This window comes from Gymnoscopelus braueri (genome assembly GCF_963280865.1).
Source record: "Gymnoscopelus braueri genome assembly, chromosome: 10".
In the NCBI taxonomy this organism is placed as follows: domain Eukaryota; kingdom Metazoa; phylum Chordata; class Actinopteri; order Myctophiformes; family Myctophidae; genus Gymnoscopelus; species Gymnoscopelus braueri.
In genome coordinates, this window is record NC_137611.1 from 45084137 (window position 1) to 45101801 (window position 17665).

Genomic DNA, 17665 nt, shown 5'->3' on the forward strand with positions numbered 1-17665 from the left:
AACAAAGTTTTACACAGATTGGTGCAGTTATAGGTAAAAACACGAATCCGGCTGTTATAGCGCCACCATGAGGCTGATTAGAAAAATCTCAAGTGTAATTTCTTCCTCTGCATAGTGGGAATGTGTGTGCAAAGTTTCACGGAAATTGCATGCTGCGTTCTTAATTTGAGGCATTTTGTTCAAAACGGAGCAGTCCTGCAAACTTTGGAAGACATTTTTAGCCAATCAGGATAGAATATGAAAAATCTGAAAGACCCGTTTCGTTTAATGACTATAGAGATACTGTGTACCGATTGGGTGATGTTTGGAGAAAATATGTAGGAGTACTGTGAAAAAAATTGTTTTGCAAAAAGCGGCTTCCTGGTGGCGCTATAACAAGGCCATGTGAAAAAATTGTGGCAGAGGTTCTGAATTGGCACCCAGGGAGTGTGTGTGCACAGTTTCGCTGCGATCAAGCCAACGGTGCGGGCCCGGGGAATTGGCTGTTCACAGACGGACAGACAGGCGGACGGACAGATGGACGGACGGACGGACGGACGGACAGGGGGTAAAACATACTCTCTCGCCATGCCTTTCGGCCTAGCGGAGACAATTACTGATCTACAAGCTCACAACATGCTGTGATGTGTTGTGATTAATTGATTTGGATAATAATAATAGCCTACAGCTTGTAGATCGGTTTTTCCCTTCCTGGTGTGTGTGTGTGTGTGTGTGTGTGTGTGTGTGTGTGTGTGTGTGTGTAACTTTAAAAGCAGTGATAAGGTGCATGCAATGTACCTTATCATGTAATGTAACACTGCATGTCCTTTGAAAAGCCAGCAATCTCTATAAAAGCCATGATGTATAATACGATTTTACTTTTGCATTGGAAGCACTGTCTGTACTGATTAGACTCAATTAATATTATCCAAAATATATATTTTTTTTGGGTGGTTAAGTCGCTCAGTAGTTAATGCAGACATACTATTGTTTTAAAATGTACAGCACATTGGAATAGACCCTATGACACATTAGGAGTCCATTTAGTATACAGTACATTTAGGGCTAGGCCAATGTGTTTTTGGTAAAATGATTATTTTGCATGTCCGTGGCAAAAATGAAATATTAATGAAAATGTCCATCACAAGCTGCTATGGTGATGACCCCTGATTTAATGAACTAAGGGACAAACTAGTGCATCCTTGTGTGTTTTAGAAATGTTGTGTCCATATCATAAGCATCCTTTGCTCTTAAGGAGCTCATGATCTTAACCACTGCAGATTTGGTAATTTCTCCTATCCTAAAAATTGGCTTGTCATCATTAGTAGGAGCACATGTCAGAATTCTAGTGGGGAGGCATTGGGCCAGTTCCCCAACTGAATTTATAAAATTACTATTTAAAGTATCTCATTATCTTGAGTTAAAGTTCCATTCACTTTAAGTTCATATTCCTTTTTTTTCTGTTCCTTATTTCTCCCAGTTAATTTATTAAGGGTTTCCCAACCAATTTCCCATTTCACCTTGCATCTTCTATTACTTTAATACAAAAAATAAGCTTTTGCTTTCCTTAAATTCCTTACTACCTTATTTCTAAGACTTGTGAAAATCACTGCTGTAACCTGATTTGAGTGATATCTTCAATGCACAATCTCGCTCTCTCATCTGCTGCCAGAGGGCGCCATTGAGCCATGGCAGGGTGTTCTTTTGTCCAGGTTTACACAGCACCTTCCTCATGAAGGGTGACACTACTCTGTTTGTAGTTGCCACACAAATACTGCTGCTATTCTCTACATCCTGACTACACAGCAGATTAGACCAATCAGTTTGTTTTAGAGCCCTATCAAGATTATCAATTTCATATTTTGGAATTATTTGGTGAAAGGATTTAGGTTTTGGGATATTGAGTTTCCTCACCAGTAATGTGATGTTATGGTCAGACATACCAGTTATCAAATGATTTGATAACTGGTTAATTATTGTTATTGATACTGATTGTTACTGATTTTGTTATTCTCTCTGGCCTATTTGTGAACATTAAATCAATTTGTGTCTGTGAGGAATTTGTTATTCTTGTTGGACCTTTCACCAGCTGAGTGAGATTGAACTTGTCTGTTATCTCCTTAATTTTTTTCCTATCTGATTTATTAGTCCAATTAAAATTGAGATCACCAAAAAGTAAAAGTTCCTTTCTACTATCACATTCTTTAAGCATGGTATGTAGGTGCCCATAAAACAGACTGTTGGTTGAGGGTGGTCTATATAAACAAATAACAATCAAATACATTTCTGGAGACAGTGTAATATTCAGCCCAATACTTTAGAAATCCATTTCATAATGTGACCATTCAATAAGACTACCCTTAATTGTGTTTTTTTTTTACATATATTAACACTCCCCCCCCCCCCCCCCCCCACTTTCCCCCCTATTCTATCCCTCCTAAACAAATTATACCCAGGGAAATTAATAGCTGCCACTGAAGAGGTTTGGTTTAACCATGTCATGTTTCTGAAATAATTCTATTAAAATGACCTCGAGAAAAAAAGTGTAGATTTATAAAACAAATTTATTATGAATCTGGTCCAAAGGCTACTAAATTATTGACCTGGCGGCTACGCAAACAACAGATTCAAAACACAATTCATAAAGTCAAAGACCCTCAAACAGGAGAAGTATCCAGTAAGCTGGAGGATATTGAGAGAGCCTTTGAGACATCATTATAAAAATCTTTACACGCAACCATTTCAAATTAATAATGAAGCCGCAATGTCATTCCTGGATTCCTTAGATCTGCCCTCTATCATCGGAGAATACAAAATAAAATCATGACTGCAAAAATAACAATAAAGGAGATATATCGAGTTACATAATGTGTATTTATTAACCAAACAAAAGAAAACGATTTCAGGGAGAAAAATTATAAACAGAGCAAAAAAATATTTTGAATGAAAACTAATTAAAACAGCAAGCAAAACGTTATAATGTGCAAGCAAAAACATTTATATAAACAGAGCAAAACATTAATTTGAATGAAACAAAGTAAAACAGCATTCAAAAAATATATATTTGCAAGCCCAAAAAAAATACTTGAAAGAAAAGAAACACAACTTTTAAAGAAACAAAACTTTTAGAACTCAAGAGTAGAAAAAGAAGGAAAACCTTTTTAAACTACATAAAACAAAATACACTAAAATGTGTGTGTAATTCAAACGTGTAATGTTATTAAAATTATTTGAATATTTTTTCTCGTTTGCGAATTGTCACCTTGCTAAACTAATGGCCTAAGTAATTTGTTTAGGATTTTTTTCAGATTTAATCCTATTTAAACCTATTTAAATCTCTTATGTAACATAACTGACAGACAGTGTTATTTATAATTTAATAGTCATAATTTGTTATAAAGATTTTGGGTGAAATGATTAAGAAATATATAGTTTTGTTTTGGATCAGTTTAATTTTTTTTCTGAAAAACAAAAAAAAAAGATGACTTAGGCCAATAGTTTAGCAAGTTGACGGGATGAAAGTTATCTTTTGCGATTGCTAAAGCCTTCTCCCTCAAAACTCTGTATTCTCGTTCTCGATTATTTTCTTCTCTCTCTCTGATTTTGTGTGTTAGGGGTGAAAGGTCAGAAGGCGGGTCCTACGCTTAAAGATGTAAGACACCTCTCCATTGGTCACTCGGAGTCTGAGTGACAGCCCCCCCCCCCTTATGTAGCTTATTGCATGCAGATACGGTGTGTGTTACAGCCATCTCATTGTTCAGTTTTTGATTGTGGCATCACCATGGCAGCTTGTGATGGACATTTTCATTAATGTTTCATTTTTGCCATGGACACGCAAAATAACCAACACAGTGGCCTAGCCCTAAATGTATACAAATGGACTCCTAATCTGTCATAGGGTCTATTCCAATATGCTGCACATTTAAAAACAATAGTATGTCTGGATTAACTACTGAGCCACTTAACCAACAAAAAAATTATAATGATAATTGATAATTAATAGTCTAATCAATACAGACAGTGCTTCCATCGCAAAAGGGCCACTTAGCTGCAAAGTTGAGTGGGTGCGTACCGTGCGCATTATACAATCATATGGCTATTAAAGAGATTGCTGGCTTTTCAAAGGACAGTGTTATTTGAGGATAGAAGGAGATCATGTTCTACCGGCTAAACCATTGGTTTCTTTTCGCAAGGTAGCTTCAATAGTTGTGGATTCCATTAAGGTGATAAGGCATTCCAAGGCCAAGGCATGCAAATGTAACAATAGAAAAAAGACACACCCTACAAGCTACATTTGATTTGTTTGGATTTGTTAGACGTAATCATTACATGTTAAATGCTTCTCACAGAAACGTCAAGGATAAAATGCCAATGGAACACTGGAACAAAGAAACCTGAGAGACAAAAAAAAGATATGTAGGCCTTCATGATGAGTGATTAATGAAGGGCATGCCAGGATTTTAATTGAATGCAGTGTCACAATAGTTTAATGCGAATGCACTTTGATCAGAGGTGAGGTTGGAGAAGGTCCTAGGCTGTGGATGGAGGGTTACCATGGATTATGATTGTTGAGTGTTATTATAGTAGTTGTTATTGTCATTATTGGACACTTTGAAACACTCTCAACTAACGACAACCAGTTTCACTTTCCAGTTCTGCCCTCCTTTGCCTTGATAGCAAATAACTCCTCCTTCTGAACCAGGGGTATCAACATATCCGTACATGGACAAACATGTCCATGGCAAGACTTGTCTATGGGTAAACTGGCAGAAGGAGACTCGCTCACTGCATTAAAGTTAAGGAAAGACTCCTTAGACAGAATTGAAAAAAAATATGTTTTTCTTTATTTTATAATGCTCATTTTGTGCTCAGGTGCTCTAAGTGAAATTAAAAAGCAAACGTTTCAGTCCTCCTGGGACCTTCGTCAGTGCTGTAAGGGTGGCACACAGACAAATTCATTTCACTTAGAGCACCTGAGCACAAAATGAGCATTATAAAATAAAGAAAAAAATATTTTTTTCAAGTCTGTCTAAGGAGTCTTTCCTTAACTTTAATGCAGTGAGCGAGTCTCCTTCTGCCAGTTTACCTGTATATGTTTTTGAGACCACCGCACCTGCAGTCAAACTCAACCAAAGGACAAAGAAGGGCGCAACAGTTTTTCCCTGTTCTTTAAGACTTGTCTATGTCCATGGCACTCTTTTTTTCTTTATCTTTTTTAAGAATAAATATTGCCTATACTTTTTCATTATAATGTAAAAACATATTCTAAAATACACAATTGAATCTTAAAAAATGAGTTTGAATCATGTTGGTGACTCATAAAGTGTCTGGATGAAATGCTCATTAATATGTTGCAGGAGATTTTATTGTATGTTGTGATGCAATCATGTACGGGACATGATTGCATCATATGAGGACAACAAGACAAAATGACTCCCTGAAAATGACAAAAAGTAAAGTTGATTTATGTCAGTTGAGAGAAAGCATTTCAAAGTGTCCAATAATAACCATAATAGCACTCCACAATCATAATCCATGGAAACCCTTGATCCACAGCCTCACCATCAGACCTCCTCCTCACCTCTGATCAAAGTTAGGCACCTTTGCATCAAACTATTGTGACACTGCATTCCTTTAGATCCTGTCGTGCCCTTCATGAATCACTCATTGTGTACTGTACATACTGTAATTACCTGTTTTGACTCTTAAGTCATTTTCCTTTGTTCCATTCGGCATACCTTAGACTTTCTCATCAACCTCACCTTAATGGAAACCACAACTAACCACTAACCACGTTGTCAATCAAAAAACGTGTTCAGCAGGTAGAACTTAATCTCTTCCTGTCCTCATATGGCCCTTTTGCTCCTGCAATGTAAGATGAAAGCACTGTCTGTACTGATAAGACACATATTGAAATCCCAAACATGGAATATACTTGGACCATGATGCCACATTCAAAGCCTGTCTCAGGACTGCCACCTGCCAGTATTCGTACAGTGGATAACTTCCCAGTCTCCAGGTTTGCGAAAGTATAGCTAACAACTTTAACCCTGACATCCCAATTAAAAAATGTGGGCATGTATAGGCTAAAAAGAAAAGAAAATTGCTGATCTAGAAGCTCACAACATGCTGTGATGTGTTGTGAGCTTGTAAATCGTCTCTCCCCCCCACCCCCCCCCCCCCCACTAATTAAAACAATATTTGGCTCGTTTTAAAATGTGTAGCGCTGTGGAATAGAGTAGACACTATATGGCACTATGACTATATATTTAGGGCTAGGCTTATGTGATTCTGGTAATACTGATTACTCGTTTTGCATGTCTGTGGCAAAAATTTAATATTTCACAAGCTTGCATGGTGATGACCTCTAATCTGAACAGATGACATGCCTTCTGTTTTTGCTCTTTTCCTGCCCCATTTTTTCACTGTGGTCCCTCGCATTTCGTTGACTTTGATTATTTAATTGTCTGACCACACCACATACACTCTACGTTGCCCTAAAAAAAGAAAGAAGCACAATTTTGCTATATTCACAGAATTGAGGCAGCTATAGCAATCATTTCTTTTAGCTGTCTTGTTTTCTTCACCTGATGCAATTGTGTGTACAAGTACCATGTGCAATAGCACCGGCTTCGGATGCTGTCAATACACTGAATGGGACATTATCATGTTTAATCAGACTATTGATTGATTGGTGTTTTCTAAAACACGATTTACGATTCTGTGCCTATCGGTACATGACTCGGACGGCGCTGTGTCGGCTCAAGCGAACTTCGCAACGTTCGGCACGGCAACGAGCTTGCTCGGTGGTGCCTCTCGTGGCTCAAGTTCGGTTGAGATGGCGCACCTCCAAAACTATACTTTATACAAAACACCTACTGAGCCCCGTCAGTAGGTCAGTATCTCACCTATAGACCAATCAATAGTCTGATTAAATGTGATAATGTCCCATTCAGTGCATTGACAGCATCCGAAATGTCTCAAATATTTTTATTTTGTTTGGTTAATAAAGACACAAATGTAGTATAACTCCATAGTGACGCGCTATGAGCTTGTAGATCTGCTATTTTTGAATAGCCAAGGTATAAAATATATGGTTTAAGTGGTTAAAATGATTGTGACACTATATTGTGACCCCCTGGAACCCCCCCCCAAGGACCCCTGGGGGTCCCCCGGGCCCACTTTGAGAACCAATGCAATAAGCTACATAAATCATGTTTTTAAGATATGGGAAGGGAAAGGTCTCAGAAGATTCTATCAATATATAATGAAGAAGGGGTGGTCTCTTTTGAAAATTTAGCAGATCAATATGATCTTCCAAGTCATCATTTTTATCGATATTTGCAAGTGAGGAGTTACTTAAAAGAGAAGCTCAAAATTAGTCTCTTGGAGACCTTCACCCTCTCCTAAGATATATAGTAAAATCCCATCAAAGACATGATTACAAAAACACAATTGGACAAGTTTATCAAATTTTTCAGGAAAACAAAATTGAAGATCTAGATCACATAAAGGATAAATGGGATAAAGAATTGAAAATAACCATACAAGGAAGTGAGTGGAATCAAAGTTTTAAAGACATTTTTAAACATATAAGATCGCCTTTTTGGCAGGAATACACCTGGAAGATGAATATAAGGTATTTCCAAACGCCTCTATCGATATCCAAGTACACATTAAACTCTAGTTGTTGGAGGGGATGTGGGGAGAATAGGGCGGACCATACCCATATTTTCCTTACATGCCCCAAAATACAACACTTTTGGTCCAAAGTTTTACAAATTGGAAGAGCTGTTAATTTAGAAAATCACAATATACTTTTGGGAACACGTCCCAAAAGTCTACAGAGGGAAGAATATATATCTTTTTGGGATTTTGAGAATTACAGCCCTCAAACAAATAACCTAGGGTAGTCAGATGGATGGAAAAAGTGGAAGACATTTATTTCATGGAGAAGGTGACGTATAAAATTTATGGAAAGGACAGTTTGTTTGAAAAGAGATGGACTCTCTATCTTGCAAATAAACGTAATTTGATTATTTAACCTTAAAGACTAAAATGAAGGGGAAAAAAATGTTTTTAATTATATTTTTTTGAAGATTTGTATTTATTTTAACCACCCAAGATTCAGAACTAAAAATGAAATAAAAGAAAATGGAAGACATATTACCAAAATTACACAACAAAGCCTAACACCCCCACCCCCACCCCCCTTTTTACGGTGCCAGGCTGCCAGCATGGCTCCGTTTTGATATTGGCATTATTCTGTTTCTTCTTCTTCTTCTGTCGTTTTTGCCAGTTCTGGCTGAACCGTGCATACGCTTTTTACGAAACTCGGCCATATGATAGATGGTCATGAAAAACTATCAAGAAATAAATCTCACAATCTTTCGTCAAAAGGTGGCGCTATAGCACTCAATTGAAAATGCCAACTTTGAACAGGTACAACTCATGCCCTGTTTGACCTACAGCCATGAAACTTCAATACACATATGCGTCTACTCATGATGAACAACTTTCACTCTCTGGCTTTTGACCTCTGACCTTTAGATCTCCCACCATTTTGAATTATATGAAAAACAGTTAAAACCTCCTCCTGGGATTTTTGAGTAATCTGCACGAAACTTTTTACACATGAACTTTGGACCTATGCCAACAAACTGATGCAGCGTCTCTCTCTCTCTAATCCATTCCGTCTCTCTCTCTCTCTCTCTCTCCTCTCTCTCTCTCTCTCTCTCTAATCTATTCCGTCTCTCTCTCTCTCTCTCTCTCTCTCACTCTCTCTCTCTCTCTCTCTCTCTCTCTCTCTCTCTCTCTCTCTAATCTATTCCGTCTCTCTCTCTCTCTCTCTCTAATCTATTCCGTCTCTCTTCTCTCTCTCTCTCTCTCTCTAATCTATTCCGTCTCTCTCTCTCTCTCTAATCTATTCCGTCTCTCTCTCTCTCTCTCTCTCTCTCTAATCTATTCCGTCTCTCTCTCTCTCTCTCTCTCTCTCTCTCTCTCTCTCTCTCTCTCTCTCTCTCTCTCTCTCTCTCTCTCTCTCTCCATTCACTGGCCCCGTATTATTGCTGCTTGCAGCTATATTTTATTTAATTTTTGTGTTATTTTTTATTGTTTCATTTTTTGGTGTCAAGTTTATTTCTTATGGCTCCTCATAAAGGAGGATTATGCGGATGCATGGATGAAACAATGATCTCTATTGAAATGTCTTAATATAGTTTATCCTTTTTATTTTTACTTTATGTATGTAGGTGAAGGGGTTTTACATGCAAAAAAAAAAATGGGTCGAAACGGCTGTTGATAACAGAGACATAAATGTCAATCAGACTCCGAGTGACCAATGGAGAGGTGTCTTACATCTTTCAGCGTTGGACCCACCTTCTGACCTTTCACCCCTCACACAAAAAATCCAAGAGAGAGAAAAAAAGAATCCAAAGCAAGATGACAGAGTTTTGAGAGAGAAGGCTTTTACAATCGCAAAAAATAACTTGTGCACAATTGGAACACAATTACCAGGAGGAATGTCTGATAAGAAAGAAGGATTAGTGGGTGGAGTATAAGAATGGACAAGTTGGTCCCTTAGATTGGGAGGGCGTCTGAACACCAGCCTGGGGGGCTCTTTAAAAACATGTTTTAGTCTGGGATCCGTGTTAATGATATGCCAATGTTTGTGCAAAAGTTTACGGAAATCAAATCCCGGAAAACAAATTCAGGTTTTCAACCGTATCATTCCAAATAATAAAAGTGTCATCTATATAACGTTGATAAGAAAGAATATTAGAAGAGAAAGGGTTGGTCTCAGCATTGAGCACAAAAGACATCTCAAATAAACCCATATACAGATTGGTGTAGTTGGGAGCCATGGTGCCCATAGCCGTGCCTTTAGTTTGAAGGTAATAGTCATTCATGAATTTGAAGTAGTTACAAGTGAGCACTAATTCAGTGAGTTCACTCACATAAGTGGTACTGGGTTTACCTGAGGGATCCCTTTGGCCCAAAACAAAAATAACTGCCTCTATACCACCACTGTGTGGAATGTTAGTATAGAGGCTGGACACGTCAAGTGTGACCAATAAACAAGCAGGGGGTACACTGATAGATTTCAGCTTGTTGATAAAATCGATCAAGTCTCTGGTATAAGAAGAAAGAGAAGTAACCCACGGTTTAAGTAAATGGTAAATAAAAGTAGACACATTGCTGGTCAGGGACCCAATGCCACTGACTATTGGTCTACCAACAAGAGGAACAGTTTGTGACTTATGCACTTTAGGAACAGTGTAAATAACTGGAATGACAGGATGATACATTTTCATAAAAACATCTTTACCAAGTTCCTTGTTGTTAAACCAAAAGTCTAGTTTTTCAAGTACAGTTGCTCTGAATTGATTAGTGGGATCAGAAGAAAGTTTTCTATAGAAAGTAATGTCATTAAGCTGTCTCAGAATTTCACAGTTGTAATAAAGGTGTGTGAAATGTATATCACACACCATATCCACTCCTGTAACTTACCAGCAAAAATCATAATCATAATAAAATCTAATTTTAATAATTGCGGTAACGGCCCATGGTACACATCATAACCGCAGTGAAGCAGTTATTGTTCCCAGCCCTAGGCGTTGATACAGGGGTTGTTCTGCAGGTCGTGCCAGTACTTCAGCAGCTCACTGGGTTGAAACCCGTGGGACGTGATCAGGTTGCTGTACCTGCAGCTGGAGTAGGGCACTCGAGTAGGGCCGCAGAACAGGAACTTGTTGGGCGGCGGTGTGGGCTCGATCCGTAGCTTGGCCAGGCAGAGCCCCACATACAAATCCTCGATATGCAGATGGCGAATGCTCAGAGAGGCTCCGTAGATTTTCGCCGCCAAGTCTCCGGAGAACACGGAACCCGAACCTGAGCCGTAGGCGGGGTACTCCTCACCCGGGTACAGCTCCGGGGACATGTACCACTTACTGTTTTTGTCTCGGATCGGTTTTTCGCCTCTCCAGATATATCCTGTGTAGTAGTTCTTAGGATTAGGATTCAGTTCGGGTCTGAGCAGCTTGTGGATGAGGTAATCGGTGTTGACAAACATGTCAGCGTCAGTTTTCATTACAAATCTGGCCCGTGGACAATGCATGGCCACCCAGTTCATCCCCATCAGTGTCTTTATAGTCAGGTTGTTGTAGGTATCCAAGAAGTCCTGCTGAACGATATCGTGGTGTCTCTGGCTCTCGGACTCCAAGTTCATCTGATGTAGGCGCCCCAGTTCGCCCTTAATCTTCCCGAGCAGGAACAGCCGGATGATTCCTAGGCCTGGAGCGAGGCTCTCATTGCCCCACGTCTGCCGTATGGCATTCCGTGCCTCTACCTCAGAGACACGGGTGGCTATCAGCAACACCAGCCATGGTTGTGCTTTCCCCTCTGGGCATTTGTTTACCTCGTTAATGATGTAGGAGTACGGCCCGGGGGACAGCATGCCACTTGGGCCGCCCTCTTCACTTTGGCTGACTTTAGCTGTCAGAGAGTTCTTCAGACCTGCCTCCCCCTGAGGAGAGGAGTCATCCGCATCTTTCCAGAATGTGATGTAATTATGCTGTTGCTGGTGGTTCTGGTTTCCTGTTGCCTTACAGGTGGAGTCCCGACGGACCAGAAAGACCACGACTGCCAGGAGCGAGAGGAGGTACAGGAGTCGAACGATGTGCTGCTGACTGCACCGCATGGTGTCCAGCGGCTCCGTGGGACCTTTAATCCACTTGAACCTCAGTCACATTGGTCAGGGAAGTCGCAAGCAGCTTCTCATAGCTACATAAAGCGTGGAAGTACTGTGACGGCAGTTCTCTAATCTAGAGATCTATCTAATTCTGCTAGTTGTGAATGTACCCTCATGATAGGAAGGTCCTCTATTATGGGCGGTGAGTTATACACGCTATACAAGCTTTACATTCCTTTACGACTGTTGGCAGGGCGTTCCACATTTTTGTGGCATAGCAGGAGAACGAATTTAACCCCTTGCTAGAGCCAAATCTGGTGATCAAGGCAGTATTACATGACAAGTTGTTTATTGCGTTTGTTAAATACATAAATGGATTATTTTTATAATAATAATACATTTATAATAATAATTATCGATGGGGAGTCACGTGATGCAGCAGAGCTAGGTAGACACAGGATTTAGGAGCTCCGACATTTATTCTGATTTCATTCATTTTTTTTACAGTTAAACACAACCAGAGTGCTACTTTTTCTATCTTAAGACATTGTTATGCTGACAAGATCCATTTCAGCTAGAATTAGACAGAATAACGACGATATGGAGGGCCAAACTTCGACACCAGAGGGAACGGCTCCAGCTGTATTAGCAAGCAGCTTGTTGCTAATGTTGTTGATACTTCTCGTGTACCAGCTGAGGAGACTGGAGCAGATTCACGCATACTTCAGGAGATTCGACGGGGTAACAAGGCCCTATCTGACAAATTGGACTCTAAAACTGACAAAATTAATCGTTCCATTTCTGGACTGAGGGGTTTAATTGATGGCGTGAGCGCACGCATTACCGAGGCTGAAGAACGCATCAGCACAGCCGAGGACCAGCTTGTTGTGGTGGACGCGGAGGTTAACAAGCTGCGTGGAGAAAATGACTTTTTACTTGAGAAAATTGATGAGCTCGAGAATTACAGCCGACGCCCAAATATCAGAGGGCAGTGAGGGAACCGACCCGGTGCGTTTCTTTACTGAATTGATTCCATCCATTTTTGGTGAGGAACACTTCACCGAACCATTGATATTTGAACGCATACACCGGACGGGACCGCGACCAACTTCGGGATCAAATAAATACCCGAGAGCGGTGCTCATTCGCCTACTAGTGCCAAGACAGAGACAAGATTCTACACCTCGCCACGAAGCTGTCGATGGAGAAAGGGCCCATTTGTTACAGAGGGGCACCCCTGTCGTTTTTTCCAGATGTGACAGCCAAGCTCCTGAAATGCAAAAAGGAGTTTGGCCAAGTGAAACAGGAGTTAAAAAAGAGAAACCTCCGTTATTCTCTCCTACAGTACATCCTGCTACGCTCCGGGTTGATATGCCTGATGGAAAGAAGAGGTTCTTCAAAACGCCGGTCTCCCAGGAGGGGCTCCCCGGGGAGGGGCTCCCCGGGAAGGGGTTCCCCAGGAAGGGGTCCCCCAGTGGGGGATCTCCCAGAGGGGGGGACTCGGGAGGAATCGAGGACTGATCATCACATCTATCTTTTACACCATGTTCTAATCTGATAAGTAATTAAGGTACTATTTTAGATTTTTTTCTGGTTTGTTTTCATTGCTATTGGAAGATGTAGTCTTACAACTGGACATCAGAGAAGAGAATGTACAACTATTTACCGTAAAGTGTTTTATTTACTTTTATCCTTATTTTTATAATTACATTTTTTATATTGCTATGTATGCTATGTTTTTGTTTCAATCATCACTATTTTTGTATAATAGTGCTATTTTGGGTTAACTCTGTTGTGCACCAAATAGACACTCATTGATGGTTGCACTTTTTTTGAGAGTTGAGTTTATTTAAATTTTTATAAGATGTTTTTCGGTTTCATTTTATTGTGGCTATATTCTTAGTTAGCCAAATAGACACTCATGGTGCTTATTTTTGTTTTTTCGAGAATGAGTGGTTTACTGTTAACTATTATCTTAAGCTCGGGACCTGACAGTGTGTGTAGTTAGTCAGACATGTTTTTGTTTGACAAGTGCGAGACACATTTTGGGTTTTGATTGGTGCCATAGGTTTGGGGAAGATGGTACCGGGGGGGAGGGGTGTTTGTTTGTTTTTTCTGTTCTTTTTTTCCTTTGTTAGAAGAGACATACATTTATCTAGATACTTAGTTTTGGGAGATTTTGAACTGGACTGGTTAGTTATAAAAATGCATATTTCATAGGACAAATGGTCAATGTGGTAAAATGTATAAGTTTTAATGTGAATGGTTTAAATGGGCCTGTCAAAAGAAAAAGAGTGCTTGCATATTTAAAGATGGAGTGCCATGATATTTTTCAACCTTAAAACCTGATCATAAGGTATTATTATTATGTAAGGATTTTTTTCAAAAAAAATAAAAGTGTACAGTAAGTGTAAAATGTTGTTTTTATGTGGACACGCCTCCAGTTCATTAAGTATACCTGGTTCTCACCTTAGCACCTCCTCCACCACCTTAGCACCACCCACCTGTCCTAGTCCCTCCTCCTCCTCATGCCCACACCTGTTGTGTTATGATAATGAGGGGGAGGGTATGGCATTGTGATGTCACAATGCCCCTGTTTCTCTATTGGCACTTTTGACCCTCAAGGTTTCAGCCTCCAGGAAGAAACTCCAAATAGTCAGAGAAGACATAAAACACCATAAAAACACCACCGGGGGGCTTAATGAAGTTCTATCAACCTCATAGACACATGAAAAACAGAAAAAGTGCAAAACCATGGCACCACCTCTTTAAAAAAGCTTAATACTGATATTGCTTTTATACAAGAAACTCACCTTATAGCAAGTGAACATAAGAAGCTGAAGAGGGAATGGGTAGGACAGGTGTTTGCATCATTATTTAATTCTAAAGCAAGGGGAGTGGCGATATTGGTTAAAAAGAATATTCCCTTGACAATACAGGAGACTATTTGTGATCCACTGGGCCGATATGTGATTGTCCATTGTGAAATGTATTCAGAACCGTGGACATTTTTGAATGTTAATGCCCCTAACTATGATGACGATCCTTTTATTCAAAATCTCTTTCTTCAGGTGTCGGGGGCTCAGGGTAATATTCTGACTGGCGGTGATTGGAATTTCTGTTTATGTCCGATTCTGGACAGGTCGTCAACCAATGTAGTGACAAGAACAAAGGCAGCAAAGTCTACCTTAGCATTCATGAAAGATTTGAATTTAACAGATATCTGGAGACAATTGCACCCACAAGATAGAGATTATAGCTTTTACTCTGCCCGTCATGGCACTCATAGTCGAATTGATTTGTTCCTGCTATCTACACAGCTAACACATAGAACAGTGGAATCTGAATATCTGTCCAGAATACTCTCAGATCACTCACCTTTGACCCTGTCTATATTAATACCTGAAAAGATACAAAATTCTTATAGGTGGCGTTTAAATCCAACCCTTCTTAAAAAAGCAGACTTTAAAAAGTTTGTGAGAGATCAGATTAAGTTTTTCTGTGAAACTAACTGTCCATCCTCACCCAATAGTTTTGTGCTATGGGATACTTTAAAATGCTACCTATAGGGCGCGCTCTCACCGCACTTATATTTTACCTCTGGGGCAGAATCTGCCAATGCATTGTCAATGTAAATGCGTGGATTCACGCAAGAGCGGATTTTTCCGCTTGTCGCGCAGACCTTGCGTTTATCTGCTCTACGCGACTTGTCCATTGGAAGCATAAAACTGCTGGAGGCAGGAGCTGATTTTCTCCCTCTGTCCAATCGGGTGAGTCGAAGGCGGACCGTCCCAAGACTCAGGAAGCAACATGGTGCTCTCAGTGGACCAACTGGTTGTAGCTGTTGCATCTCACCCAGTACTTTATGATTTGACCATGAAAGAGTTCCATATGACTGACATTAAAGAACTGGCCTGGTTACAAGTCAGTGCGGTCGCAAAGGCTTCAGGTTAGTGTAATAATATATTTAGTGTAATAATATTACTCTAACTATATATTTAATAGCCTTGTTAGTTAAAAATAGTCTTCACTTTTGCACTTGGGGTTCGTACATCTACATACACATTCAGATTTAAAATATAAAGTGCTTACCCCATGGCCACGGATTTTACAATCATGTACGGGCCCTCAGAAGTACCTGTATCTTCCGTATTGTTCAATAAAAAGCATTTTAATCCGATTGGTGGCCATTTTCCCATAGAGTTATAATGTACCAATAGTGCAATACACCTCTCAACTGCTAGGGTCGCGCAGTTGAAAGCATACGGAGAAAATGACCACTGATTGGATTAAAATGCTTTTTATTGAACAATACGGAAGATACGGATACTTCTGAGGGCCCGTACATAATTGTAACATCCGTGGCCATGGGGTAAGTAAGTACTTTGTATGTTAAATCAGAACGTGTAGACCAATCCCCAGTAATCCCCTTGTTCTTTCCTTTTTAGTAGAGTGACATGAACCCAAAATCTTTTTTTTTTAGCTTGTTGCTGTTGCATCTCATCCCCTTTCAATAGTGCAAGGGCATGTGCCCTCCGCCTGTCCATCCTATAATAAAGTTTAATAAACTCGATAAAGTCGCAACGTAACCGGGCCGGGCTATAGACAAAGCTAGTCTACGGGCAACGCAACGGGGAGGGAGGGGCTTGAAAGCAAGTGACAGATGCTGATGTGCGTCAGTGGTTGCCTGGCAACGTCAAGGCAGAAGGCGGTGCGGGCTACGGGGACGGTCTTGAATGTGAGTGACAGGTGCGTCACAGCGTTTTTTGGATACTTATAAAACTGAAAAAGCTATTCTTAGAACTAAGCAGAGATACTAAGCAGAGATATTATGAGTTAGGGGCACACAAGGTCTTCGCCTGGCAATTGAAGAAAGAGGAAAGCTCAATAACTATTAATTCTATCAAGACTAACGCTGGCTTGATCACATGTGACCCAAAATAAATTAATGATACTTTTAATGCTTGTGCCTCCACATTGACCAAGCTTGATCCCCTGTATCATGCTGCACTGAGATTCATAACGAATTCTCCTTTTAGAACTCACCATTGCACGTTGTATGCTGCAGTTGATTGGTCCTCTTTGACTATGCGCAGGTTGCAACATTGGTATAATTTCATTTATAAAGCTATTCTTGGTGAGCTCCCCTACTACATTACCTCCAAATTCAAATTGGTTAGAAATGGCTTAAATCTCAGATCAAATGCTTGGTTACGCTGTGAAGTACCTTCATTTTCATCTGAGGGAGGTAAAAAATGTCTTTCTTTCTTAGGCCCTTGGTTGTGGAATGATCTCCAGACCAAACTCAAATTGGCTGCTCTAATTCCCTTGAGAAGCTTCAAAAGAATCACCTTAGTTTTATTCACAAACAACTGCACCTGTCCGGAGGTTTATTAGCCTAGCGGAAGATTTGTGGTTATGTGTATTGGTTGTACACTGTGTGTATTACTATTTCCTGTTTGATTACTGGCTTTGTGTAAAGTGTATCATTTGGAGTTATCTTATGTATTTGTGATGTATCTTGGATGACTATTTTGTTGTTTGTTTTTGTATTTGTATGTTAAGCTTAGACTGTGTAATTTTAACGCTGTATCTTGGCCAGTTCCCACTTGAAAAAGAGACTGTGTCTCAACGTGTTTTTACTGGTTAAATAAAGGTTAAATAAATAAAATAAAAAATTAAGCAGTTCTATACCGAATTGTATTCATCAGAATCGCCAGAGGATTTAACTCAAATTGATACATTCTTATCTACTATTGAATTACCTAAATTAAATCAAGAAGATCAGAATGATCTTGAACGGCCATTCACTACAGCAGAAATTGAACGAACACTGTCGTCTTTGCAGTCTAACAAAAGTCCCGGAGAGGATGGTTTTCCTCCTGAATTCTATAAAGAATTTAAAGACTTGTTAATTCCTCTTTTTGTAGATGTACTCAATAGGGCATCTGAAACCAAGACTCTTCCTGATTCCTTTTCTACAGCTATTATAACCGT

At 39.8% G+C, this 17665-nt stretch overlaps 2 protein-coding genes across 2 annotated transcripts in view; one reads left to right on the plus strand and one right to left on the minus strand.

The window, feature by feature from the left end:
* The window catches only part of LOC308093112 (tubulin alpha-1B chain-like), a gene marked incomplete at its 5' end in the record, with an annotated part of 213967 nt that overhangs the window by 77000 nt on the left and 119302 nt on the right, over nucleotides 1-17665 (plus strand). The window lies entirely within an intron of this gene.
* Nucleotides 9185-11859, minus strand: LOC308093115 (beta-1,3-galactosyltransferase 2-like). The gene has a single exon (XM_080439336.1). It carries the CDS (start codon nucleotides 11675-11677, stop codon nucleotides 10589-10591), a length of 1089 nt encoding a protein of 362 aa, XP_080295462.1. The 5' UTR covers nucleotides 11678-11859; the 3' UTR covers nucleotides 9185-10588.

Coding starts and splice junctions, on each gene's coding strand:
- LOC308093115 (XM_080439336.1), bottom strand. CDS start 11,677: ATGCGGTGCAGTCAGCAGCACATCGTTCGACTCCTGTACCTCCTCTCG.